This window comes from Vombatus ursinus, unplaced genomic scaffold (assembly GCF_900497805.2).
Source record: "Vombatus ursinus unplaced genomic scaffold, bare-nosed wombat genome assembly UNPS02014798.1, whole genome shotgun sequence".
NCBI classification, from domain to species: domain Eukaryota; kingdom Metazoa; phylum Chordata; class Mammalia; order Diprotodontia; family Vombatidae; genus Vombatus; species Vombatus ursinus.
The window spans coordinates 55,198,098-55,218,626 of record NW_020954576.1 but is presented as its reverse complement, the minus strand read 5'-3'; the positions used below and the strand labels follow the sequence as shown (position 1 = coordinate 55,218,626).

The 20,529-nt window shown below is 39.7% G+C and overlaps 1 protein-coding gene across 1 annotated transcript in view; it reads right to left on the bottom strand.

Moving 5' to 3' along the window:
* Positions 1–20,529, bottom strand: part of LOC114050078 (small conductance calcium-activated potassium channel protein 3-like) — a 284,782-nt gene that overhangs the window by 175,481 nt on the left and 88,772 nt on the right. Inside the window, exon 2 of the mRNA XM_027871626.1 lies at positions 19,730–19,825. Within this exon, the coding sequence (XP_027727427.1) occupies positions 19,730–19,825 (96 nt within the window). The remainder of the gene's footprint in view (positions 1–19,729; positions 19,826–20,529) is intronic.

Here is a 20,529-nt window from a genome sequence, read left to right as displayed (position 1 = left end):
AGCTATTGCTGGGTCAAAGGGTATGTACATCTACAAAGTTTCAAAAGTGAAAAAATCCCAACTCCTGAGGCACTTACATTGTAGCAAAGGAAATAACAAATACATATATAAAATATGCAGAATAGATACAAATAAATACAAGGTAGCTAGGGAGATGGCATGAGCTATTGGGGAGATAGAACAACACTAACAATAATAATAATAATAGCATTTATATGGTACCTACTATGTGCTAGGCATTGTCCTTTACAACATTATCTCATTTGACCCTCACAACAACCCAGTGCTATTATTATCATCTCCATTTTACAGTTGAGGAGACTGAGGTAAACAAGTTAAGTGACTTCCCCAAGGTCACACAGCTAGGAAGTGTCTAAGGCTAAATTTAAATTCAGATCTTCCTGACTCCAGGCCCATGGCTCTATCCACTGTGCCACCTAGAAGAGGGAGGACATTTCAGGAATGAGGGATAGCCAATACAGAGGCACAATGATGGTAAGGAACAGAGAGAAACTGGATTTGACTGGTCTGCAAAGTACGGGAGGCGAGTAATGTACAAAGGAGATTGTGATCATTTGGGAAGGGCTTTAAGAATTAAATAGAGGAGTTTGTCTAGTCTGGAGGCAATAGGGGGCTAGTTGAGTTTATTGAGGGGCAGCTAGGTGGTGCCATAGTGCAGAGAGCACCAGACCTGGAATCAGGAAGACCCATCTTCATGAGTTCAAATATGGCCTCAGACACTTACTAGCTGTGTGAGCCTGGGCAAGCCACTTCACCCTGTTTGCCTCATTTTCCTCATCTGTCAAATGAGCTGGAGAAGGAAATGGCAAACAGCTCCAGTATCTGTGCCAAGAAAACCCCAAATGGGGTTACAAAGAGTCGGACAAGACTGAAGAATGACTGGACAAAAGAGTTTATTGAATAGAACAGTGTCATAGTCAGACCTCTGACTGAGAAGAATGACTTTGGCAGCAGAATGGAAGATGGAGTGAAGGAGAGGGGGACCTAAGGCAACAAGATTTGGCAACTGATTGGATACATGGGCTTAGGGAGAGAGGCAAGTCATGGATAACTAGAAGGTTACAAATACGAGAAACTACAAGGATGGTGGGGTCTTTGATAGAAATAGAGAAATTTGGAAGAGAGGAAGAAAGATAATGCTTTCTATTCTGGACATGTGGTGTTTGAGATGTCTCTTGGACATCTTTTCAAAATGTTCAATGGGGGGCAGCTAGGTGGCTCAGTGGATAGAGTACCAGCCCTGAAGTCAGAAGGACCTGAGTTCAAATCCGGCCTCAGACCAAACACTTGACACTTACTAGCTGTGTGACCCTGGGCAAGTCACTTAACCCCAATTGCCTAAAAATAAAAATAAAATAAAAACAAAAATAAAATGTTCAATAGGCAATTGGTGGTGGGGGACTGAAGCTCAGGGACAGACTGGGGCTAGTTATATAGATCTTCGAGTATTTAGCACAAGAGACAACAATTAAACCCATAGGAACTGATGAAATTACTGAGAGAGGAAGAACATATATAGAGAGAAGACAGAACCTTGGGGAATGCACATCATTAAGGGTTAAGATACGGATGTGAGATAGGAAAACACCGGAAGAATCAAGAGAGAATCGTGTCACAAAATTCCAAGTGATGAGAGTATCCCAGAGGAGAGGGGAGTCAACAGTAGCAATACCAAGAAGGAGGAGAATTGAGAAAAGATGGTCAGATTTGGCATTTTCACTTGACGCATTCTACCCATCCTTCAAGGCCCAGCTCCAATGCCACCTCCTCCATAAAACCAACCCTGACCCCTCCAGTCAAACATTCTTTCCTCCTTCTCCAGTCTCTGACAACACTGTGGTTGTCTCTCTTATGACATTTTATCAAGAAATTCATATTCAATAAACAATTATCAAGAATCAGTTCTGTGAAGAACACTACTTAACCATGAGGGAGACACAGAAACAAATAAGACATGTCCTGTCCTTGAGACAGGAGCTTCTCCCTCCCAATAGTGCTTCTGACTTTCTGCACTTTCATGCCATTCCCTAGCTAGAGTCTCACCCTGGAGCCTCCCCTGGTCCTTCTTCAGCCAGGAACATCCATTAACCCCTCTGACCTGGAACATCCTTCTCTGCCAGTCTCTTTCTCCCTTCTTCCGTTGGTGAGTTCCCTTTGTGGGATCCATTTTGAAAAAGAGTCAAGGCCAGCCAACCTTCACTTAGCCCCAGCACTTATCCCTGGTACTTAACCCAATATCTAGCATATAGTAAGCACTTAATAAATGCTTGTTGCCTTGAGGTGCCTATAGTCTAGGAGGGGAAAAGAACAGATGAATATAGTGCTATGATAGTACCAAGAATGGAAAGACAATTTCCAAGGAATGGGAGTAATCAGTGAAGGTGTGGTGGAAGAGGCACTGTTTGATTTGTGCATTGAAAGAAGATTAAGGGGGCAGCTAGGTGGTGCAGTGGATAGAGCTCCAACCTTGGAGTCAAGAGGACCTGAGTTTAAATCTGGCCTCAGACACTTGACACTTACTGTGTGACCCTGGGTAAGTCACTTAACCCCATTGCCTAGCCAGAAAAAAAAAGATTAATTTATCACATAATGCACTAACTTACCCTTATTTATGTGTATGTCTGCCCCACTAAACTCTTAGGTCCTTGACACCAGGAACTATGCCTTTCTCATCTTTATATTTTCAATGGTACCTAGGCCATATTAATAATGGTTTACATTTATACAAGTAGCAATTTACAAATTTACATTTCCTTACAACTGCCCTTAGAAGTAGATCATTCAAACATTAGCTTCCTGTTTTAGAGAAGAGGTAACTGAGGCTCAAAGAGGCAATGGGACTTACCCATGGTCACAGAGCTAGATATCTATCTGTGCTGTTGTTGTTGTTGTTGTTGTTTGTTGTTGTTGTGGAGCCATTCAGCAGTGTCTGACTCTACATGAAGTCATGGAATTTGTCACGGAGTTTTTTAGCAGAGATACCGAGTTGTATGCCATTTCCTTCTCCAGGGTGTCCCCATTTTACAGATGAAGAATTGAGGCAAATCAGGGTTAAGTGACTTGCCCAGGATACACACAGCTAGTAAGCATCTGAGGCCGGATCTGAACTCAGATCTTCCTTACTTCAAGCCTGGTGCCCTATCTACTACCTATCCACCCATCTATCTGAGAGGCAGGTACTATTATTAACCCCATTTTATAGATGTGGAGAGATAGAGCTGAGCCTTGAACCCAGGTCTTCTATCTGTAAGTTCCTTTCATTCTACTATATCCTCTTGAATGAATGGGGCTCAATAAATGCCTGATGAATGAATGAACACATGTCCTGTTGTCCAGTCCTCAAGAGAGATGAAAAACAATTGCTATTTCTAAGAGCATATTTACTCCTTATTCGCAGCTTAAATATTACCCTCCCCATCCCACCCAAACCATAGTAATTACCCTTTGCTCTTGAATCCGCTAAGTTTTCCTGACATTATTTTCTTTAAAAGTCTGATGTTTAGTGAGACGACTGGCATTTATAGAGCACTAAGTTTTGCAAAGCACTTTACATATATCATCTCATTTCATCTTCCCCACCATAAGGCTAGAGAATATAGGCTGCTTTAAACTCACATGGAACAAGCTTACAGAATCCTTCCAATCTGATTGTTAGCTGATCATAGGACCAGAGCTTTAGACCTGGACCCAGAACTCAGGTCTTCTGACCCCTGGTCTAGCTCACATTCCACAAGTTGATCTTAAGAAGAGCATTGATCTTTGTCCCAAGGATGGTTAAAAACAAACCAACCAACAAACCCTCAAACAATAACTCTATGGAGACTTCAAACAACTAGGAAAATCAAGTCTCCAAATTTCTGTGGGTATGTATCACTGGACTGATGTTCATAACTTGGCAATGAGTATCTCTAGGCATAGAAGGATCCTTCAGTGATTTCTAAGTAATCATATTTAATGTTAAGCCCTATCCTTCAGTTATCAAGACCCTTGCATATGTAGAGATATGAAGTCTGGGTAAGACAAAGTCCTTACCCTCTCAGAGTTTACACTTTAATAGGAGAATAAGACACAGGCGTAGGTAGCTATAATGATACACAATACAATGTGATAAGTGTCCCCAGAGAGGTAAAGAACAAAGTGCCAAGTGAAGACTGAAATGGGAAAGCTGTTCCTGACTGAGGGGGAATCCAGGGTGTAAGGGGGAATAAATTAGCAGTTGAGTTCAGCTTTTAAAGATATATAGTAAAACAAGCATAAAAGAAAATATCCTGAAAACTGATAAAATTGAAAACAAAGGGACTATAGATCTGATAAATAAAACAAAGAACTAGATTTTAAAAATTTATAAGTTATTAGCTAACTTAATTAAGAAGGGGTAGGGGCAGGCAAGAAATCAATTATGAACAAACTCAATTCAAATAAGGAGGAAATAAAGAGAATTATCAGAAACTACCACACACACTTAAATGCCAACAAAACTGAGAATTGAAGAGAAGTGGGTAATTATAAAAATGTAAAATGCTCAAATGAACAAAACAAGAAAAGGAGCCTTTAATTGAACCCTAATTCAGAAAAAGAAATCAAGTAAGCCATAAATCAAAGACCAAAGGAAAGAAACCCTAGTGTAGATTGATTGTGTAAGTGAATTCTATCAAATGCTTAAAAAACAATTGATGTCTACTGTATACTACAAAAATTGTTCCCAGTGATAGAGAAAGAAGACACTCTTCTAAACTCCTTTTATGAAACAAATATGATCTTGATACTCTGGTTAGGGAGGAATAAAACAGAGAAACACAATGATAGACCAATTTCATGACTATTGATGCAAAAATTTTAAATAAAATATTAGCTGAGACTCTAGAAAGATATGAAAAAATATCCATTATGGCCAAATTGGATTTATATGAGAGATGCTAGTGTGGTTTAACATTAGAAGAACCCTATGATTAATCATAGAAACAAAAAACCTCACATGATTATAGCAATATATGCAGAAGATTTTGACAAAATATAACACTAATTTATGCTAAAAACCCTGACAAGCATTTGTATGGAAGGGCCTCTCCTTAATGCTATCCACCTCCTGAGAGAGAACTGATGAACTCTGAGTGCAAATTGAAGTATAATTTTCTCACTTTCTTTATTTTTCTTGCTTTTTTAAGAAATATGACCAATATGAAAAATGTTTTGCATTTTTTCATATGTATAATTGATATCATATTGCTTGCCTTCTCAGTGGGCATAGGAGGGGGGAGGAGGGAGGGAATTTGGAACTCAAAATTTAAAAAGAAAAGAATGTTTAAAATAAATAAATAATACAAAAAGGGAAATTTTTTTTTAAAAAGTACATATCTAAACCAAGAGCTGGGATTATTTTCAATAGAGAAACACTGGAATCTTTCCCTGTGATAAAACAAGGATGACCCCATTATCATTTGACATCATCATTGTAGCTGACATTTATATAATACTTTAAGGTTTGGAAAGAATTTTAAGTAAATTATAAAAATGCTAACTATAGCAATAAAACAGTAGAAAGAAATTAAAGATATAAACAGCATCAAGGAAAAGACTAAATTATCCCTATTTGCAGATGATAGGAAGCATGCAATGGAGGATAAAGAGCTGGCCTTGGAATCAGGAATATCTAGGTTCAAGCCCAAGTTGGGCACATACTATTTGCCTATTTGACCTGAGTTAATTCAGTCTCTCTCTATCCATGCAACTGTCTAAGACAAGTAGCAGGGAACATGTCAATCTGCATTGGTAAAAAGAATCTTCTTGTCTGATATTTCCTAAGTCAAAGAAGTAACCGTCATGAAGAAGAAGAGGAAGGAGGAGGAGGAGAAAGAGAAGGAAAAGGAAGAGAAGGAGAAGTTTCTTTATAAAACCCCAGTAAATCAATGAAGAAATTGAAAGTAAAGTAGTAGCATTTCTATATGGTACTTAAAAAAAAACAGGAGGAAACAACAGAAAGAGAAATTCCATTCAAAATAACTACAAAATGCATAAAATACCTGGGAGTTAACCTACTAGGGCGCACTTAAGAATTATCTAAATAAGGCTATAGAAGAATCTTTACAGAAATAAAAGCAGACAAATATTTAAAAACGATATTCATTGTTTATGGTTGGGCTTCCCCAACTTAATAAAAATGGTAATACTATATAAATTAATTTACTGAGATGATACTATACCAATCAAAATACCAAGGACTTATTTTATAGAACTAGACAAAATAATATCAAAATGTGTTTGGAGGAGCAAAAGTTCAATAAAAGAAAACTAATTTTAAAAAAGTACTAATAAAACCTGGGGGCCCAGCATTACCAGATCTAAAACTATATTATTGCTTTTCAGTCATGTCCTTGTCTTCATGACACCATGAACCACAGCACATTAATACTGTCCGTGGAGTTTTCTTGGCAAATCAAATCCCTCTCCAATGGATTAAGGTAAACAGAGGTTAAGTGACTTGCCCAGGGTCACACAGCTAGAAATTGTCTGAGGCTGAATTTGAACCTAAGTCTTCCTGACTCCAGGCCCAGTGCACCTTCCACTGAGCCACCCAGCTGCCTCAAAACTATATTACGAAGCTGTAATCACCAAAACTGTTTGTTACTAATTAAGAAATAGAAATGTAGGTCAGTGGAATGATAAACAAGACCTAGAAACAATAAATGCAATGACCAAGTTTTCAATAAACTTAAGAACATGAACAATATATTGAAGAAGAATTACTGAGAAAACTGAAAATAGCTCAGCATAAATATAATTAATCCAATTTCTTCTACCCATATTACAAAAGCTTCAAATAGATGTGTCCTACATGCAAAAGGTTACACTACTTTTTTTTTTGGAGGGGGGGAGGCTAGGCAATGGGATTAAGTGACCTGCCCAGGGTCACACAGCTAGTAAGTGTCAAGTGTCTGAAGTCCTCCTGAATCCAGGGTCAGTGCTCTATTCACTGCGCCACCTAGCTGCCCCTACACTACTCTTTTTTTTTTTTTTTAATGGATCAATAGAGAAAGCTAGGTGATGCGGTGGATAGAGCTTTGGCCTTGGAGTCAGGAAGAACTGAGTTCAAATGTGACCTCTGACACTTGATACTTACTAGCTGTGTGACCCTGGGCAAGTCACTTAACCCTGTTTGCCTCAGTTTCCTCATCTGTAAAATGAGCTGGAGAAGGAAAAGGCAAACCGCTCCAGTATCTTTGCCAAGAAAACCCCAAATGGGGTCACGAAGAGTCAGACATCACTGAAATCACTGAATGATGAGTTTACTTAAAGATGCTAATTTAAGCAATGTATAACGGAAGTCCTTCCTTGTCTCCTTTCTCAGTTATTGAATACTTTCTGAAAGTAAGGAACTGTACTAGGCATCAGAGGTGATACAAAGATGAATGAGAGCCAGTCCCTGCCCTTAGGGAGCTGACAGTTCAGTAGGGCAAGTCCACAAATAGTACAAGGCAGAATGCAACCAACAGTAAGAGAAGTACAAATACAGCACTGTGGGAGGCCAGAGGGAGGAGGTACAACCTAGCCAATTGATCCTTTTAAGAGATTGAAAGGCATCACAGTTAAAGTAAGATTTCTGAGCCAAAGAATAATCAGTGTCTACCATTTCAAGTTGGAATAGAAGGTAAGCAAACAAGAATTTATTAAGTGCCTACTATGTACCAGGTACTTTACAAATATTATCTCATTTGAGACTCACAACAACCCCGAGAGGTAGGTGCTATTATTATCTCGATTTTACAGTTAGGGAAACTGAGGTAGACAGGGATTAAATTACTTGCCCAGGGTCACATAGTGTCTGAGGCTGGATTTGAACTCAGATCTTCCTAACTCCAGGTCCAACACTCTATCTACTATATCACATAGCTGTAGACATTAAGAAAATGAGTAAGACTGACACGTAATAGATAAGTCACTTTTTCAGTCCCTAAAAATGGATCCTTAGTACATACTCTGGGTTAGGTTATCAGTATCATAAGAAGCCCCCATTTCCTAATATATGTCCCCTATTAAAAGTCATGGTTCCTCATCGCCAACTAAATAAAACATAAATTTACCTTGGCATTTTAAATCTTCCTTACAATTACAGGGACCTTAGCTGATCATTTAGTCCAACCTCTTCATTTTACAGATGAGAAAACCGAGGCCAACCAAGGTTAAGGGAAGTCACACAGGTGGAACATGAGAGAGCTCAGGGAGCTTAAAGAGACTTGCCCAAAGTCATATGAGTACTAAATGGCAAAGATTTGATTTGAATCCAGGTCTTTGGACCCTAACGATAGCTCCTTCCATTAGGCTACAGCTGGATCTTCCCCTAAGAGAAGTCATCATTTTGTAAGGTGCATCTGTGAAGAATGGAGCAAATGAGCAAACCAAACCTTTTTTTTCTGGCAGTAGAAAGGGTTAAGCCCAAATGTGAAACTATGTAGCAACTAAACCAGAAATGTCAAACAGAAGCTGCTGGTAGAGTAACCATGGCGATTCCCAGCCAGCTATATCACCAAGGCTAGAACACTATCTTGGAGAAACTTAGGTCCTCAGGACCACAGGTACAGAGACAGAAGAGATCTATTCCATATCCCTCATTTTACACATGAGGAAACTGAGACCCAAGAAGGTTAAGTGACTTGACCAAAGTTGAGTTTAAATATCAGAGGTGGGGGGGGGGGGGATGAACCCAGGTCCTCTGGAACCAAAGTCAGTGCTCATTCAGTCGTAATTCCTTCAAATGCCATAGAGTGGAAAAATCCTGGGACCACGAATCTGGAGATCTAGGTTCTCAATCTAGTCCTGCTGCTGGTTGGCAAGTCACTCAATCTCTCTGGGCCTCAGTTTCTTCAGTGGTGAAATATAGACAGTAGCCCCTTCCCTACCTGCTTCCCAATGTGGTTGTGAGGGTCTAAAGGCACAATGTACGTGGATGAGGAACTTGGTACCAAAAAACTTGAGAGACCCAGAGAATTGACATCAAGAAGGGGGGAAGGAAGCAAGCATTTATTAAGCACCTACTATATTCTGGGTACTATGCTAAGCACTTTTACACATATTATCTTCTTTGATCTTCATGACAACCCTGGGAAGTAGGCACTATTATTATTCCCATTTGACAGTTGAGAAAACTGAGGCAAACAGAGGTTAAGTGACTTGCCCAGGGTCACACCATTGGTAAGTGTCTGAGATCAAATTTGAACTTCCTAACAATTTGAATGACCCATCAATAGAATGAGATGCCTCAGGAGGGAATAGTTGCTTCTCCATCTCTGGAGGTTTTCAAGCAATGACTGCACGACCATTTATAGGGTATGTTATGTTATAGCAGGGGCTTCTTTTTCAAGTATGGTTAAGCTAAATGGACACAGGTGATGTGATTTTCTTATAGTCACATAGTTCATATCAGAGCTGGGATTCAAACCCAGGCCCTCTTGGTTGCAAGTTTCACAATCTTTCCTTTATCAAACACTGTAGAGACAATGTATACGAAAAGGCTCTGAATACTAAGAACAGCAACCATAATTCATTTTTGTAATAGTGCTTTACCATTTACAAAATGCCCTCCACACAACAGTACTATGAGATAAGCAGGATGAGAATGAGTATTCCCATTTTGTAGATGAGGGAAACTGAGGCTCAGAGAAGAGGGGTGCTTTGTATGTGGCATAGCTGGGGCTCAAACCCAGGTCTTCTAAGTCCAAAATGGGTCCAATTTGCCTCTCATCATAATGCCTCTTTCTAAAGAAACAGCTACTTCAGATGATGTATGAGAAGCCTGAGGCATACAGGAAGGCTGGACAGACTGCTGAGGCCATTCATACAACTTGGAGCCCCAGATGCCCAGCCTCCACATGCTCCACATTCCAGAACGCAATCCCTACTTCCATTTCCCATACGATCCTACCATCAATCAATGTAACATTAATTAAAGTGGAGCAAGAGATGAATGTTCATTTGGCAAAGGATAGCAGCCCTCTAAAATTATATTTTTCTAGGCTTCCCAGGCACCCTTTCTGTACTGGCTTTGTCCCAGAATAGAGCCCTCTTCTTTAATCCTACTGGCTTCAAGGATTTTCCTGTTGGTTTGCCACTGTGCAGGACAGTTTCCACTTGCAAGAGCACAGCTGGGGGGCAGCTAGGTGGTGCAGTGGATAGAGCACTGGCCCTGAAGTCAGGAGGACCTGAGTTCAAATCCAGCCTCAGACCAAACACTTGACACGTACTAGCTGTGTGACCTTGGGCAAGTCACTTAACCCCAATTGCCTCACCAAAAAAAAAAAAGAGCACAGCTGGGCATCTGTGCTTGTGAGCCCTCCCACAGGTAAAACTTTCTTTGCTGGAAAGAGGTACCCTGAGGCATTTCCTTTCCTTTAGATCTGAAGTACCTTTGTGGGATCATAGAAGAGAGCATAGAATATTAAAATGTAGGACACAAAATATTAGAGCAGAAAGGGAGGTTAGAACATGAAATATTAAAACTGGAAAGGAGCTTAGAACATAAAATGGTAGAACATAGAGCATAGGGTTTGTTAAAGCTGGATGGAAACTTAGAATGTAAGAACAGAATTTAAATCACAGATTTTAAAAATTTTAAGAATTTTAAAATTTTTAAAGAGTTTAAAATATAAAACGCTAAAATGTAGAGCATAGGATTTAAGACAAAGTTCCATATAGTCAAAGCTATGATTTTTCCAGTAGCAATGTAGAGTTGTGAGAGTTGGACTATAAGGAAAGCTGAGTACTGCAGAATCAGTGCTTCCAAATTGTGGCTCTGGAGAAGACTTTGGAGAATCCCTTGGACAGCAAGGAGGTCAAATCAGTCAATACTTAAAGAAATTAATTCAGGCTATTCACTAGAAAGTCGAAGTTGAGATACTTTGGCCACATAATGAAAAGATGCGACTCATTGGAAAAGACCCTGATGCTGGGAAAGATTGAAGGCAAAAGGAGGAGATGGCAGACGTATAGATAGTGTAGTGGAAACAATGAACATGAGTTTGGGCAGACTCAAAGAAATAGTGGAGGATAGAAGGGCCTGGCCTGCTATAGTCCATGAGATCACAAAGAATCAGACACAACTAGCAACAAAGGTTTAAGAGCTGAAAAGGAGCTTAGAATTTAACAGCAGAGAACACGGAATGTTAAAGCTAGATGAGAGCTTAGAACAGAGAACGTTAGGACACAGATCATATGATTTAAGACCTGAAAGAGAGTTTAGAATGTAGACTGTTAGAACATAGCACACATAGTTACTACCTATGTGATCTTAGGCAAATCACTTAACCTCTCTGGCCTTAGTTTCCTCAGCTGCAAATTGAGGGAATTGGACTAGATATTCTCTAACATCCCTTCCAGCTCTGAAGCTATGATCCTATGTTAAAACTGGAGGAGAACTTAGAAGGTAAAATGTTAGAACACAGAACATAGAATGTTAGAACTGGTAGGGAGCTTAGGATATACTCTTAAACATAATAATGTTTATTATTAACAAAAACACTTATAGCAGCTTTTTTTGTGGTGGCAAAGAATTGGAAATTGAGGGGATGCCCATCAATTGGGGAATGGCTGAACAAGTTGTGGTATACAATTGTGATAGAATACTATTGTGCTGCAAGAAATGATGAGCAGGCAGATTTCAGAAAAGCCTAGAAAGATATAAACTGATGCTGAGTAAAAGGAGCAGAACCAGAAGAACATTGTACACAGTAACAGCAACATTGTACAATGATCAACTGCTATAGAGTTAGTCCTTCTCAGCAATACTACGATCCAAGACAACTCCAGAAGACTCATGATGGAAAGTACTAACCACATCCAGAGAAAGAACTGATGGAGTCTGAATGCAGATCGAAGCATATTATTTTCATTGTTTTTTTTTTCTCATGGTTTTTCCCTTTTGTTTTGATTCTTCTTTCACAACATGACTAATGTGAAAATATGTTTAACATGATTGTACATGTATAACCTATATCAGATTACTTGCTATCATGGGGAGGAGGAGGAAAGGAAGGGGAGAAAAAATTGGAACTCAAAATCTTGTAGAAATGAACGTTGAAAACTGTCTTTACATGTAGTTGGAAAAAAAATAAAATACTATTAAGTTAAAAAAGACATAATAATGCTAACAATTCACATTTCTATCCCGCATTGAGATTTGCAAAGTGTCTTCCTTACAACAGCAGCTAGGTGGCACAGTGGATAGAGTGCTGCTTCTGGAGTCAGGACAACCCGAGTTCAAATCCAGCCTCAGACACTTACTAGCTGTGTGACCCCAGGCAAATAATCCTGTTTGTCTCATTTCCTCATCTGGGGAAGGAAATGGCAAAAACACTCCAGTATCTTTGCCAAAACAAACCCCAAACCCTAAATGGCATCACAAAGAGTCAGACACAACTGAAATATCATTCTCATTTAACAGAAGAGGAAACTAAAGCTCAGAAAAGCAGAGAAGAATGTTTTCAATAGAAGGAACTTTAAAGGTCATCTAGCCCAATTCCCTGACTTTATCTATGAGGAAAGTGATACTGAATGACCAACTGACAAACATAACGAGCACCTGCTACAGCCAACGTAGGAGGGCATTGTTAGAAAACAGTAATAGGGAGACAGGATAACCCTTACTCCAGCAGGAGGGGGCATGGGAAACCCAAGAATATCTATATAAGGACATCGCACAGAGCTTCTCTCTTCTCCAAGAAACTCCCCACGACCAGTTCTTTCCCAAAAGTTACTATAAGCTAAGGAAGAACTCACCACTAGGTATCTTTCCATATTTTATTAAAGTTAATTAGCTTCATGAGGATCAGTATGACTTAGCAAATTGAGATTCAGATGCCAGATATCTTAACGACGGTGCCAAAAGCTTTTCTTCTCAAAAGTAAGGCTGCCTAAAAAAATTCTGAATTCAAACAAAATGAACTAAGTGGGGAAGTTCACTCTCACCCAAATCTAGGCAGAAGAAACCCCTTTATATGTGCCTAGACCTAGCCTGAGACTAATAATAACAACTCATGATTTACAGTTTGCAAATTACTTTGCATGTGTTATCTTCTTTGACTCTCGAAGACAAGGATTGCATCTTTTGGGTTTGGGTTGTTTTGGGCTGGTTTTGTTTTGTTTTGTTTTGTTGTTTTGGACTTTTCATACCTAGAGCTCAACATAGGCATTGTACATAGTAGGCGCTTAATAAATGATTGTTATGTTGAAAGCTCTGAAATAAGTAAAGTAAGTTTCCTTATTTTGCAGATAAGGTAATTGAGATACAGAGGCAGTATATACAGTGAAAAGATCACTGATTCTGGAGTCAAAGGACCTAGGTTCAAATCCTGCCTCTAAAACTTAATACCTGTCTAACCTTGGACAAGTCACTTCATCTCCCTGGGCATCAGTTTCCTCATATGTAAAATGAAGTGGTTGGACTAGATTTCTTCTTAGGTTTCTTTCAGCTCTGGGTCTATGATGCTACAATTTGTCCAAGTCACACAACTAGTAAATGGAAGAAGTGGGCCTCAAATCCAGATTTTCTGACTCCGTGGTGCTCTCTCCAAGGTACCATGCTGCCTCTTACCTGTGTGCTCTGGCTATTTCATGCACCACACAACAAAAGAGCAGGTGAGGGAGGGCCAATGAGGAAATCAAGCAGAATGGGAACTTAGAATATTGCTTACTACAATCCAAGATGGAGGACAGGGCAAGGGGAGAGGAAAAAAAGGGTCTCTGAGATGAAAGCTTTTAAAGCTCTTAACAATAGCTCACATTTAGATAGCTCTTTAGGGTTTATAATGTGCTTTCTTCAAACGACTCTTTGAAGGGAGTAATTTAAATTTTATCATCTTTATTTTACAGATGAGAAAACTGAGGCTCAGACAACACTCATATTAGACACTCATAGAGGAAGTGAAGTATCAAGGCCAGGAGTTTAGTCCAAGTCTCCTGAATCTGAATCCAGCGCTCATTCTTTCATATGCCATGATGTCTTTGGTACCGCATCACACTGCCTCTCCCTTATGAATCTCCCCCTAGTGGGGGAATGAAAGGGTAGGGGAAGGACAGTGATGGAAAGTGACTTCTACTAACTCCAGCTCCCAAACTTTGCCCTAGTTCTGACTGGCCTGAAAAAGGCTAGAGGTAAACAGAAAATTCCCAAGAAAAGAGGATTTTCTAAGCCCTTCACACTGGATAATAAAATTATGTTATAATAAACTTATAATAAATTAGAATAAATTAAAATGATTTATAAGAAAATTATTTATAATGGATTTATAATAAATCATAACAAATATATTTATAACAAATTTCTAATAAATATATTTCTAGTGAATCTATAATAGTTTATAAGAATATATTTATAATAAATCTATAATAATGTATAATTGGTATATTTGTATTTGTTTATAATAAATATTTGTAATTAAGTTATAATAAATATATTTATAATTACTCTATAATGATTTATAATAAATTTATTATCTCTGTGTCTCCCCAGCAATTATAGAAAATCAGAGAATCACCCCTCTCTTTCTTCTTTTCTCTCTCTCTTTCTCCCATGTCAGACACTGAGTTAGGCCTACCACCAACCAAGTGTCAGAGTAGTTTCCTAGCAGTGAGAGTGAGATGGATAAGGATGGCAGGGTGGTCCCTGGAGAAGCAGATTGGAATTAGGAGGCATTGTATTCTTTAAAAAAAAGTCACTATACTGTATCTACCCCCTTTGGCCCTCTACTGGGCATAGAGCCCAAAGAGGTCAAAGACAAAGAGAAGGTCCTATATATGTATAAATATTTATAGAAGCACTTTTTGCAGTAGCAAAAAAAAATTGCAACAGAATGTCTATCATTTGGGGAATGAAGGAACAAGCTTTGGTACATGAGTGTGATGGAATACTATTGCACCATAATATATGACGAATATGAAAGATTCAAAAAAGGGAAGGGAGAAGGAACCACACATTTATTAAGTACCTGTTAGGTACCAGGCACTTTGTTAAGCCATTTTATAAATATTCTCTCATCTGAAACTTGGGAAGACATGTATGAATCAATAGAAAGTGAAGCAAACAGAACCAAGGAAATAATTTCTATGATGACCACCGTGATGTAAATGGAAACAGCAGGGAAAGATTTCAAGATTCCGATCAATGAAATAACCAATCTTAATTCCTAAAGACTAACAAGGAAACTCTATGTCCGCAGAAAAGTGGTGGACTACAGGTGTGGAATGAGACATGTGTAGTCAGACATGGCGGGTATGTTGGTTGGTTTTTGCTTAACTGAACTTCTTTTCCATAGAAAAGGATTCTTTGGGGGTGACGAGGTTATTGAAAGGTACAGCAATTTTTTTAAAAGTTATCAATAAAATTTTATTTTCTTTAAAAAGCAGCAGGCAAACTGATAGGGTAGGGTGTTCAATGTGTTTGTCAAGTGACACCTCCTGTATGAAGTCTTCCCTAATTTCCACTGTGGGTCACAAGTTTCACTTTGGACCTCACATGGCATTCTGTCCTGCATCTAACATATTTATCACGTAATGTTTGTTTTTATAATAATATGTTTGTGTCTTATCCTCTTATTGGACTATGAGCTTTATGATGTTAGGAATGTTGTCTGACTTAGATTTTGAATCTCCTCAATGCCTGGCACAGGACATTGAACACAGTAGGTACTTAATAAATGCTTGATGAATGAATCACTGAATGAATGTCAAAGGCTGAGCAGCTGTGGTAGAGCTCTACCTGACTAGGATTAGGCCTCAGATTCCAAGCTGAGAGTGGGAGGCACCAGGTGTGTAGGGGGAGGGAAAGGAGATAGATGACAGATATTGGAAGGTATTGGAAGACAGAAATGGACAAGAATAGCAGCAGTCCTACAAGTTTTAGGTTGAGAAATAGGGCTATAAGTTGGTCGCAGCAAAGTGAGGGGCTGGGGGATGGGGCAGAGGGCTATTGCCAATCAGACATTGAACCATCAAAGATAACACAGAGCTTTAAGAGTTAGAGTTAGATGAGGGTTGTGATGGAGGCAGCTCACACTGGCTGGTGAGAGCCAATTGTTAAATTTTCAGCATGAGAAATTATACCTTGGAAACTGACAAATGTTACAAATCAGGGCTTGATTTATTGTTTTATTGATTGTATAGTATTAAGAAAGTGATGAAGAAAATTTTAAGAATGCAGATTAAACTTAAAAGTGTATAGGGAACGCATTTTTTTTTCAGAGAGCCAGATGTTAAACATTGGAAGGTATTTTAAAGATCCTCTAATATACCCCATAATTTTACAGAATTGAATTTTTGAATTCCAAAGCAATGAAGGGAATTACCCAAGGTAACACAGGGAATAAATGACAGTCAAGATTTGTCTAAGACCAGATTTGAACTCAGTATGAGGAGTATGACATCAGGCCCAATGCTCTGTACACTATGGCGCCACCTAGCTGCCCTCCATCATGCCTACCAGACTCAAAATCTATGTAGCTCCCTGACTCAGTTGGTTTGAGCATGATAGTAATATTTGAATAATACAAGCAAAGCAACAGCAGTTATGTAAAAAATACTACTGTGACAAAACTAATTTAGTTTATTGTATTGAGAGGTGGTAAGTGGTGTGATGTAATGAGTGGTAAGAACACTGAATGTAGAGTTAGGTGAGTGACTCTGAGAAAGTCCTCTGTTTACCTCACTTTCATCATCTGTCAAATGAGCTAGAGAAGGAAATGGCAAACGACTCCAATATCTTTGCCAAGAAAACCCCAAATGGGGTCACTGAAAAACAACTCAACAACAAGCCTCATATTTGAAATGAATGTCTCCCAGGCATCTCAAACCCAACATGTCCAAAACAGGATTCATCTTGCCTCCAAACTCACCCCTATTTCTGTGGAGGACACCGTCATCCTTCTAGTTACCCAATTACATAGAACTGATGCATTCCTCAGACTCCTCACTCTCTCACTTACCTCCCATATCCACTAAGTTATCCAAATCTTGTCTTTTCTACATTCATCCCATTCATCCCCTTAAAGGGGTCATCCTTTGACTCACTTCTTAAAGGGGCCTATTCACTGAAAGGGCGTTGCCTCACTCAAAGTGAGAACCTAGAAAAACCTTAGCTTAAAAGGGCCAGAGTCTCCCACTAGATTCTGGGCTGTCTCCAGTCAGTCTGATCGATATCTGGCCACTGGACCCAGATGGCTCTGGAGGAGAAAATGAGGCTGGTGACTTTGCACAGCCCTTCCTCATTCAAATCAAAGTCAATTGCAAGTCACGTCATCATCTCCCTGATGTCATGGTCCTCTTCAAGAATGAAAGAAACCACACAATCCCTTCTCACCACTCATACAGCCAAGCCCTCATCATCTCTCACCTAGACTATCACGAAGGCCTCCCGCTTGGTCTCCCATACTCAAACCTCTCTTCACTCCAATACGTCCTCTCCACCTCTACCAAAGTTACCTTCCTAAAGTGCTTTATACCCCAAAGAAGACACGGTTGGGTGATATTACCCAACATTCAACAAAATCCAATGGTTCCTATTACCTCTGGGATTTTTGTGTATGTATATATACATATTGATATTTCTATATTTTATGTGTGTAACACCAACTTCAGTATGCATACATACATATATATGTAAATATACATGCATACATATATACATATACACACTTTTCTATTTGACATTTAAAGTCTTTCAGAACCTAGTTCCAATGTACCCTCCCAGCCTTATTTCACATCACACCTATCTATACTCTTTAGTCCAGTCAAACTGGTCTTCCTGCTCTTCCTCACACCCAACACTCCATCTCCTCTACCCGATACTTTTCATTCAAAATGTTTTTTCATTCATTCATTCATTCATTCATTCATTCATTCATTCATTCATCCCACGTCTTTGTACTAGCTGTCCCCAGTGCCTGGAATGCTCTCCCTCCTCATAGGTGTGTATGTACGTATGTATTATACACACATAGTTTGGGGTTTCAAAGATGGTTTGGTCATTATTTTCCATTAGCCAGAGGATACAGATTATCTGGGCAGCATCATTCCAATTCCACAGCAGACCTGGCCAGTTTATTCCATTCACTTTCTACTGATCTCAAAGCACATCCATCCAGGCAGTCCAGGATAGAGAGTGTTTCTAGGTTCCCACCAATGTACCTCTTGGTTATCAAGTCTCTCCTGAGCAGCAGAAGTTGGAATGGCCCCCTCTCAGCCTACAAAGACTTTCATTCTGATCAGATACCAGCCCTTGCCAGAAGATAAAAATGCTACCAACACAGGAAACTTCCTAGAGTAATTTGCTATAAACTTACGTTAGAATTTAATACAAGACAAATCTGTCTTGGGCCTCATCCATGGGAGTTTAGTGTCAGTACCCAAAGGTCCAGTAATCCCCACTCTTGCCTGCCCCCTCCAAAAAAACCCAACCCCATTGCTACTATTGTATCACACAATCACAGAAACATCTCAGAGTTGGAAGGACTTTCAGCAGCCATCTGGTTCAACCCATACCAGACCAAGAATTCCCTCTATACCATAAGAGTCAAGCGGTTATCTGACCTTTCTCTGAAGACCTCCAGGGAGGGGGGAGCCCACTTAATTCTGGAGGCAGCCCACTCTGCTCTTGGTGAGCCCCTTTTTTTTCTAGAGGCAGTCCTAAATCGATCTCTTTAAAATATCCACTCTCTGTTCCTACTTCTGCCCTCTGGGGCCACAGAGAACAAAATGAATCCCTCTTCCACAGGACGATCCTTCAAATACCTGAGGATAGCTATAATTCCTCTCTCCTTTCCTCCTCTCCCCAAGTTTTCTCTTCACAATTCTAAACAACCCTAGTTCCTTACATTTCTGCTCATACAGCATGAATCCAAGGCCCTGCATCTTATCCATGGCCTTCCTAGACCTGAATACTGAACACAGTATTCCAGATGTGGTCTGAACAGGTCGTAGTCAAAGGAGCACTAAGACCATCCTAGGGCTGGATGCTATACCTCTGCTAATAAAAAACCTTAAGATGGCAACCATTTTCTTGGCAGCCATATCATACTCAGCTTGCAGTCCCCAGATCTTTTTCAGTCAAACTGCTATCTAATCCTTGCCCTCCATATGCACCTTGTACTTATGAACTTGATTTTTTTGAACCCAGGAGTTAAGGCTTTGCATTAGTCATTGAATTTCAAATATAAATTATTTTATTCAACCCAGTGTTCTAGACTCAGGAGCTTTTGAATCCTGACTTTGTCACCCAGGGCTTGAAGTCATCTATACATCTGATGATCATGCCATATGTCTTTATCCAAGGAAAGGACAAAAGTGTTAACCATTAGGGCCAAGCATAAGTCCTTGGGGCATTCCACTGGAGACCTTTCAAGTTGACCTCTTGGTTCTAGTTTACCACAATTTATAAATTAAGTATAGAACAAGAAATTGGGCTCTGGAATCCTCAAAAAATGATTTCAAAGAAGCTGTTCTCAGGCCCATAGGGAGGTTACAAATTCCCTCACATCCTTTTGGGTCAAATTCAGGGAGAGTGTGGTAGGTATGGTGGGTATGAGAGAAGGCACAGAGAAACCAACTTACAAAAGGCATGTGACTTAGAAGGATTCCCTAATGAAAGAAGACTGTCCCAGCAGAGAGTAAGGACCATACCAATGGCTTCAACAGTTTAGAATGGAAATAGATGGGAGGAAAGGATGCCTACCTGGACTTCCCGTGTATGGTAGGCGATGATCAAACCCAGAAGGATGATGGTGGACAGACTGATAAGGCATTTCAGGGCCAAAGAAAACATGGAATCCTGAAAGAGAAAAATGAAAGAGAGAATTAGAAGATGAGAGGAGCAGGGACAGGGTGGAAGAAACAATCTTATGTTACTCCGGGATATGAGGGGAAGGACTGACTGTATACCAGGTAGGTGCCCAGAGGGGTGTGATATTTCAGGAGGCTCTAAGAGTAGGGATGACCATGGAACCTTTGGAAATGGGTTAGTACTTCCTAAAACCTGCTTTCATAAGAACTTAGAATTAGAATCAAAAGGGATCTTACAGGCCATTGAATCCAACTCTATTTTTACAGATGAGGAAACTGAAGCATAGAGAGGCTAAATAACTTAGCCAAGGTCACACAGGTAGCAAGTAGAAGACAGGATTTGAACTCACATCCCCCAAACCCAATTGCCATTATATCATACTCTTTTCACTTCTGGCCTATGGCTCAAAGAAAGGACTAGTGAGTAAGAAGAGGGGAACAGAATAGGGAAGATATGGTAGGCAACAAAAGTGGAATTCTACAGCCAAAAACCAGAGCCCATTTGAAGGTGGAAGTTGGATGGTGCCTCCTTAGCAGCATTCTGGCCTGCACTCCTTTGCTGTGGTTCTACCTTCTACATCCCCTGAAGAGGAGGTGGGAGACAGCTAGGTGGGGCAGTGGATAGAACTCCAGCCTTGGAGTTAGGAGGACCTGAGTTCAAATCTGGCCTCAGACACTTGATACTTACTAGCT